This window comes from Pediculus humanus, genomic scaffold (assembly GCF_000006295.1).
Source record: "Pediculus humanus corporis 1103172107427 genomic scaffold, whole genome shotgun sequence".
Classification (NCBI taxonomy): Eukaryota; Metazoa; Arthropoda; class Insecta; order Psocodea; family Pediculidae; genus Pediculus; species Pediculus humanus.
The window spans coordinates 217,495-226,165 of record NW_002987050.1 but is presented as its reverse complement, the minus strand read 5'-3'; the positions used below and the strand labels follow the sequence as shown (position 1 = coordinate 226,165).

Here is an 8,671-nt window from a genome sequence, read left to right as displayed (position 1 = left end):
TACATAAGACATGACATTACTAAATAAAATTGTTAGAAATATATAATTAATAACATATTATTTACCTTTACTTTGACACGTACTGCCTCCCTTATAGAACCATAAACTCTCGAATTTGACATGTTTAAAGTTGTGATAAAGCTAAAAATAAAATTTTACATAAAACTTTCATTCTGATATAAATTCCTTAAATTTTTCATTCTTAGAAGCCAAATAGATAATTTTTATTAAATTGAAAAAATCATTTTCGCTCTATTCCAAAATACAGTATCAATGCTTAAACAATTTATGACCTGTCGACACTTTTCTTAAATTGTCGCCATTTAAATAAAGTAAACTATTGATTCGATATTTATGAAAACCGTGACGTATCGGTTAGCAGATAGGTTTTGTAAAATTTTAGTGAGTTATTTTTTTATTACGTATCTGTTTGATATTTACTAGCAAATTGTGTAGGTAACTTAAATTAATCAACCCAATTTAATTTTTGAAGAATTTTCAATTATTAAAATTGTCTTTGAATTATTGCTCACGATCTAACGAAATTGCATCACCAAAGATAATGCGTGATAAAATAAATAAGTTTTTTTAAATTTTTTAGGAATTTAAAAATTCATCATGATTAGCGCCCGACTCTGTCAAGTCTCTTTAGCAAGTCCTATGGCTAAATCTTTGCCTGTCGTAAAAACCATAATATCAATTAGACCTATCAATGTATTTAAAGTTTCTCCGATCATACGAAACGATGGCATTCGAAAATTTATGAATAACTCTAGAGAAAGATTATCGCATGCAGCGAGAAGAAAAACATTGAGAGAAGAAGCATTTTCACCCGCTGGAGATACTGCTTTTTCAATTGGAAAAGGAGCCTTAGCTGGTTCTTCTGTTTTAGGAATTGGTGCACTCTGCTATTACGGCCTTGGTTTGTCCTCTCAAGCAGGTTCCATTGAAAAATCTGTGTAAATATACTTAAAAATTCTTCTCAAACTTACTGTCCTATTTGCGCTCAGTTACATATTTATAAATATTTAAAATAATTTTTAGATTATGGCCTCAATATGTAAAGAACAGAATTAAAGACACTTATATGTATTTTGGTGGATCTATTGCAATATCTGCAGCTAGTGCTGCTGCCGTGTTTTCAACCCCAGCTCTTTTACAATTGGTTACAAGAGGTGGAATTATGTCTATGGTAGTTACTCTTGGCGCACTAATTGGAAGTGGAATGATAGTTCAAAGTATTCCTTACTCACCTGGATTTGGTGCCAAACAATTGGCATGGATAGGTCACTCTGCTTTAATTGGTGCTGTATTGGCTCCAATGGCATTTTTGGGTGGACCCATATTACTAAAAGCTGCATGGTACACAGCTGGAGTTGTAGGAGGATTATCAGCTATTGCAGTCTGCGCTCCAAGTGAAAAATTTTTACAAATGGGTGGACCATTGGCTATTGGATTAGGAGTTGTTTTCGCTTCTTCAATCGGTTTGTAATAATCTAAATAAATTATTAAATAATTACTTTACCATCATATTGTGATTATATACCTTTTTTTTCAGGAACTATGTTTTTACCACCAACAACAGTACTCGGTTCCAGTTTACATTCAATCGCTTTATATGGAGGATTAATATTATTTTCTGGCTTTTTGTTGTATAACACTCAAAGGATAATTCATACAGCTGAAAATTATCCACCAGATTACACCGGAGTTAGGCCTTTCGATCCTGTTAACATGTAAGAAAAAATTTTTAATAATTTCATCACAATCAAATTTTAAATTAATTAATTAATTAATTAATTTTTTTTAAATATTTTTAGGTCAGTTTCAATTTATTTAGATACTGTTAACATCTTCATCAGAATAGCTACAATTTTAGCCGGAGGTGGTGGAAACAAAAAGCGTTAAACTATTATTAATTAATTTTAAGTTCAATTACATAATTTAATAATTGTTAAATTATTATTTTGTTTGAGAAAACAAATTTCAAAGTATTTAATTTTCTGTAAAATTCTTTATAAATGCTGTTTGATGTTAAAAACGACTGATAAATACAATTTTTCTTATTTAATAATAAATTAAAAAAAAAAAAACAAAACAAAACAAAATTAATCATTAATAGTAAATTATCATAAAAATAAGAAATTGCTAAATACTTACCTTAAAAAAAAAAAGAAATATTACAACTATGGAGAGTATACGATTCTGAAATTTTTCAAAGTTAAATAAAATCTAAAAATAAATGCTTATTGAGAAATTTTTTCTGATTTATTTTAAATTGTAAATTATTATGTTGTACGAGAAAAGATGAACGAAATTGACTGTAAAATTTTAAAATATATTTCATTAATAATTTTTTTTTTATTAATTTTATAAATTAAAATAAAAATATCACTTTAAAGAATTGTCAGATATTTACTTATGGTAAAATTATTAAAAAATATTATCGTAAAAGATGTTATTATAAAATAATTATTATTTAAAAAAAAAAAAAATCTTAAATATTATTTTTAAAGTAAATGTAATAATAATATCCTACTAATAATCGATTAAACAAAACTGCACGTACGATTTTGTTATTAATAATCAATTTTTTCCCCCCCCCCTCCCTCCCGTTTTATACCGTGTAAGAGGCACAAAATGTACTTTCTATTAAAATTTTTCAATTTTTATTATTTGTTATGTAAGGCACCATAATAATTTCGATGTTGGACACATTTTCTGTTCCTTCTGTTTGATGATCTGATATTTCAGTATTGGCCTTGATTTTTCTTTCTCCCACCGTGCAGTGATGCTGCATTAATTGTTTTTGCTTTCTAAACGATTGAAAACAATTTAAGCACCTTGATATTTTTTTACTTTTTATTATTTTGTGATCTTTTTTCAAATGTTGATTTAATTTTAATAGTGATGAAAATGTTTTCGAACAAATTTGACACGTTTTTAATCTTACGCTGCTGTGAGTCGCTATGTGATCTCTAAGTTTATCTTTTCTGTAAAATGTTTTGAAACAACCTAAAAACGCTTTAAAAGGACACTCGAAATACTGATTCAAGTGAATGGCTAAATGCCTTTTCAGTCTATACTTCGACGCAAATTGTTTATCACAGTGTTCGCAATTAAAGGGTTTCTCCTCCGAATGAACGAATGCGTGATTGTTAAGATATTTTTGAGTCCGAAATGTTTTTTTACATTTCATACATTTATATTTAGATTCAGAGGGATCGAGATGAGTTGCTAAATGTCGGCGAAGAAATCTTTCCGAACTGAAAACGTTTCGACAATGAACGCATTCGTAATTGTGTGAATCAACCGCCATGTGATTTTTTAAAGACTCCAAAGTTTTAAATTGTGCGTGACATATTTTACATTTTAATTTACTGAAGAAGAAAATACGCGAGTTAAAATATAAAATAAGAAAAAATTACTTAATTGAATAAAAATTAAAAAAGAAAAAAGAAATTATTTAACAAAACTACTTACACGTCAAATTCTTTTTTATTTTTCCCACTTAAATCATGGTCATATTGATGAGCTCCCAAATCATCCAAACTAGTAAAGGCTTTTAAACATATATGACACCGAAATTCTGCGGAAGAATGAATTTTTGAATGTAATAAAAACTCATCTAAATCACTAAAAGTTTCATTGCATCCCTTTTGAATGCAACGATAAACCTGAAAAAAAATAATAATTAAAAAATTAAAATGATTGCGAGTAAATATAATTAAGTTTCGATAGTTGTGTAAATTGTTGATTTATACCTTAAAATTAGAATGAACACTTAAATGTTTTTTATACTGAGAATAAGACTTAAAACTTAAGGAACAATATTGACAGGAATAATCAATTTGATCTAAAAATTCTTGACTTAATGTTGATTCAGTATGATCATTATCAATCTTTAATGTTTTTTGAGCCTGAGGCCATACTTTGTGCCTAATCATATGTTTTCTAACGTTTGACTTTTGAGAAAAGGCTCTTCCACAAATAATACATTGAAAAGGACGTTCTCCAGTGTGAATTCGTTCATGCTGTTGTAAATTAAATTGTTTTTCAAATTCTTTACCACAAAAAGAACACTCTAATTTTGATTTGATTTTATCAAGATTTTTTTTATCAATTTTAACAAAATTTGTTAACGTGTCATGACTATTATTCTTATTTGACAATTGCTCATAAATAAGTTTTAATAAATTTTCATTGATTTGTGATGTATTATGTGAATCATTAACTGAAACAATGCCATCAGAATTTTGAGAAATATTATTTTCAGTTGATATATTTTGAAAATTAGTCAGTATAACAGTGTCATTTTGCTTGGTATCTATTGTACTTTGAGTTAGAAAAAATTCTATATCCAATGGCTCATTTTCAACTGAATTACTTAAAATTATATTATCTGAATTAAGTTTGGCACAGTTATCAGTATTTATAATTATGCTTTCTGTTCCTTTGTTACATTCAGAATTAGCAATGTAAACTGAATTATTTTCCTGAGGAATTTTTGCAGGAATAAATATTTGACTGGAAATTGTGGCCGAAGAATTATCAATATCCAATTGATTTTCACTTATAAGAAATGTTACTGGCTCATTTTCACTTGGTTGATCATCTCTCATAAATTGAATTACATTTTCTTTGGCATTATCATGTTTGAAATTATTATCTAATGATATAAGGTAAGTCTTTTCTAATGAAGAAGATTCAGGAAGTTCCATTAACAATTTTGTCGAAATATCAGACATGGGAGTTTCAGGAGATTTACATAATGTCCTCTTGTGATCAATAAATTGAGATAATTGTTCAAATTGAATCTTACATCTGCCACATTTAAATGAGTCTTTTTCTTGCATTTTAAAGCCTTAAAACAAAAAAAATTATTTTTTATTATTAAAAACAAAAGCAAAACTTGAATAAAATAAAATTTTTAATTGCAATGTGATCATTCATTTACCTTCTTCAGATAAACCATTCCTTTTAATACTGATATTTTTTTCTATTTAATACTTGTGTATTTGTTTCAGAAAGATCTAAAAACAAAGAGAAAAAGTGTTTTTAAGTAATAAACTTCAATAATTTAATAATATGTTATTTTAAAATAAAAAGTGTAATTATTGCCTTATTATTAAAAGGACAAGCATTTTGTACTAAAGAATTTATTTTACAATTAATAAAATTTTTTTCTTTAAAGTGCATACATATTCTAGCTGTTTTTTTTGGATCTAACAAGGCTACAGTTTTAAAATATCTAATAATAGGAAAAATTTCTCTCAGTTCAAATTTGTAATTTAAAAGTTGTAATTTGTTTATTGTAAAAAAACTAAGTATAATTTAAGTATTTACTTTGCTAATCGAGATATTATGAATATTAAATATAAAAAAAATAATTAAAAAAATGAAATAATAAATAAAATCTGTAAATTACTTTGATTTGTTTTTTGGAAATTTAAAAAATGCTAGTCCTTTTTGCGGATAAGATTCCTCAAAAATGAGGCATTTTCGTTTCTGACTTTCCATGACTCAGTTATTAAATTTACTTTTGGCACTTATTACTGACTTTCATTATTAACTTATTCGATATTGTTAAACTAAATAACTTTTCACATGTTGAACATTTTTTTAAATTAAAATTTGATAATCAATCAATACATAAATACTGATTTCCGTTTTGAAAATAAAAACTTGATAATATATATTTTGAAATCGAAAACGACCATGATCTAAGTGTAGCCAACATTAATTAATTTTCCTTGTAAAAAATGTTTTCTTAGTTTTTTCCCAACGAAAAATTGTTTACTTTTGCAAACTTTTTTTTGAAATATTTTTATTATAATTTTTATAACCTTTTTCTTTTTTCTATTATCAATATGATTTTTTAAAGATATATTGTTTGCTAAAAATGTTACATTCATTACAAAAAGGTACTTATTTAAAAGTTTTCAATGTTTTTTAATCGAAAGTCATGAGGTTCATTTTTTTTTTTAAGGAATATGAAAAACTTTAAATAGAATTTTAATAATTATTAATTTTTTTTTGTTTGTCATTTATTAAAAACTGGAAAAAAAAATTTAAAGAATTTAAACGAATTCATAATGAAACAGTAGTAATTATGACTTTTTTAATTAATATATTATAATAATTAGTAATATTAAAAAAACTTTTTACATTAAAAAAAAAATTTCCCTGTTCAAAAAAAAAATCCCTTAAATGTATTTTGTGCTTTTCAGCTGATTATATTAGGTTATTTATTTTCCATAATATTTTAATCTTCCATAATAAATGTTTTTAAAAAAACTACGCTTTTAAATAATTTAGTAATATTAATAAATAAGAATTTCCTAAAATTTTAATAAAGGCCATTTTTTTTTTTTTAATTAATAAAGTTATGAAAAAATTTTTTATGATATTTAAGTTATATTGTACGTTAGTGTTCGCCTAAAAAAAAAAAAGTAAAATGACACCAATTAGATCTAAAAAAAGAAAATTTAAACAAAAACGTAAAAGTACAAAACCGCGAATTCGGCCTTTAAATGGTAATTTTTTAATTCATGAATTTTCTAAAGGAGAAAACAAGACTGAGGTTGAAAAAGTTTTTCAAAAATACGATACCATAAATTTAGGACTAATGTCCCTTCCCAGTTGCTCAGGAGTACAAAACTCTTTTGATGATTTTAAACATCTAAACAACAAAGAGTGCCTAAATCAAACAATAGACTTATGCATCGATGAAGATGATCCAGGAACTTATTCTGCTCAATGTGAAGATGATAAGTCTGGACTATCGAATGACACTTCAGTTACCACTAATTTTAATAATGATAATAATGATGAAAATGATGTTATTATATTAAAAGATTTAAGTCATTCTTCTGTAAAATGTGATAATAATGATCCAACTGTTATAGATATAAGTGATGACAGTGACATTATGGTAGTGAAATCGAATATTAACAAAAAAAACAATGATGATATTTTTATTATTAATACTAATAATAATTTAAATATGTCTCATTCATCATCGTTGGATCTTAACCAAATGATAAAGTGTTATATAAAGAAAAAGAATAAAAAGAAAAATAAAAAGAAAAAAATTAAACAAAAAATTTTAAAACACAGTCATCAAATACTTTCCGTTTCCGAAAGGAGAAATTTAAATTATCCTCTACAAAATTTCAATTCGAATAATGTCTCCAAATTATCAAATATTGGCAAAAACATTTATTTAAATTCTCCTGTTGTGTTACCCAAAAAAGGACTGAGACCAATTATAATAGATGGAAGTAATGTAGCTATAAGGCAAGCATTATTTTAATTAATAATTTTCATTACATTGATAGAATTAATTTGAGTTGATAAAAATAATTTTTTTCTTTTTTTATTATTATTATTAGTCACAAGGGTGCTCAATTTTCATGTAAAAAGTTAGAAATATGTATTAAATATTTTAAAGAAAGAGGACACAAAGTAACAGCTTTTGTCCCTCAATTTAGGATGTAAGTATTACTTAGAAACTTACTGAAAAATTGTACTGAATTAAATTTACTGAAAAATTACTTACAGTAATAATGAATTGTTATTAACATTTGCAGAAGCAGCAGGAGAAGCGATAATCCTGAAATTTTACAACAGTTGGTTAAAAACGGTGATGTAATTCTTACTCCTAGTAAATATGTCGAAGGAAAGAGTATGACACCATATGATGACAGGTCTGAAAAATATATGTAATTTATTTAATTGTACATAATACATTAACTTTATATACTTATAGATGATGAACTTTATTCAATTTTACTTTAAAAACAAAATTTTCTTAACTTTCTCAAGTAAAAAATTGTATTTTTTAGGTTTATTGTACAAACTGCTGTACTCAAAGGAGGTATTATAGTTACTAGAGACAATTATAGAGATCTCCTATCAGAAAATCCAGCTTGGGCTGAAACAATCAATTATAGGTATTAAGAAAAATTTAAATATTTTAAAAATTACTAGTAATTAATATGAATGTTATTAAAAAAAACTCTTTTCGTTTTGTAAACTACTTTAATTTTAAAACCTAAAGTTTGTAAATTGTTTGTTAAACATTTATAGTTTTCTCAAGATAATACTTTGACAAAACTGTAAAATAATTTTTTTATTTTTTTTATTTTAGAACTCTGGCTTACACTTGGGTGGATGACGTTCTCATGTTTCCAAATGATCCTCTAGGAGAGCATGGACCAACTTTGGATGAATTTTTAAGGTTTCAATAATGTAAAATTTATATTTATTATTATTATTATTATTTTTTTTTTTTTGTAATAATAAAAGTATATATTTAAAAAAAAAAAAAAAAAAAAGAATTTACTAACATAAGTTAAAGGTAAAATACTACTATTTTAATCATACTATATCACATTCCGCAATGACAAACACTCTTAAAATATAATAAATAATTTATTTTTTTACTTGAAAAAAGTTTCATGTTATATATATATTATAAATCTATGTGTGACTATTGTATCACAAGTACATTGTGAAAAATATATCAATAATTTTTGTTTAGGGCATTAAACAAATTATTTTTTTATTATTTATAATAATATCCTCCAAGTTATTTAAGTTATTATTTGTAAATTATTATAACCTATTTAACCTTTACTATTTAATTTTATTATTAAATTACACAAGT

The 8,671-nt window shown here is 25.0% G+C and overlaps 4 protein-coding genes across 4 annotated transcripts in view; 2 read left to right on the top strand and 2 right to left on the bottom strand.

Annotated features, from left to right (window-relative positions):
* The window catches only part of Phum_PHUM077960 (uncharacterized protein), a gene marked incomplete at both ends in the record, with an annotated part of 3,551 nt that extends 3,429 nt beyond the window's left edge, over positions 1-122 (bottom strand). The window contains one exon of the mRNA XM_002423633.1: positions 80-122. Within this exon, the coding sequence (XP_002423678.1) occupies positions 80-122 (43 nt within the window). The remainder of the gene's footprint in view (positions 1-79) is intronic.
* A 496-nt stretch (positions 123-618) lies between these two features.
* Positions 619-1,908, top strand: Phum_PHUM077950 (Growth hormone-inducible transmembrane protein, putative; the record flags this gene model as incomplete). Its single annotated transcript, XM_002423632.1, has 4 exons — positions 619-959; positions 1,045-1,484; positions 1,559-1,736; positions 1,821-1,908. 4 exons carry the CDS (start codon positions 619-621, stop codon positions 1,906-1,908), a joined length of 1,047 nt encoding a protein of 348 aa, XP_002423677.1.
* A 630-nt stretch (positions 1,909-2,538) lies between these two features.
* On the bottom strand, positions 2,539-4,856 carry Phum_PHUM077940 (zinc finger protein, putative; the record flags this gene model as incomplete). The annotated part of the gene is made up of 4 exons (XM_002423631.1): positions 2,539-2,559; positions 2,693-3,380; positions 3,484-3,677; positions 3,765-4,856. 4 exons carry the CDS (start codon positions 4,854-4,856, stop codon positions 2,539-2,541), a joined length of 1,995 nt encoding a protein of 664 aa, XP_002423676.1.
* Positions 4,857-6,457: 1,601 nt separating this feature from the next.
* On the top strand, positions 6,458-8,252 carry Phum_PHUM077930 (uncharacterized protein; the record flags this gene model as incomplete). Its single annotated transcript, XM_002423630.1, has 5 exons — positions 6,458-6,934; positions 7,402-7,496; positions 7,593-7,709; positions 7,848-7,955; positions 8,153-8,252. The coding sequence occupies 5 exons, from the start codon at positions 6,458-6,460 to the stop codon at positions 8,250-8,252; spliced, it is 897 nt and encodes a 298-aa protein (XP_002423675.1).
* Positions 8,253-8,671: the final 419 nt, after the last annotated feature.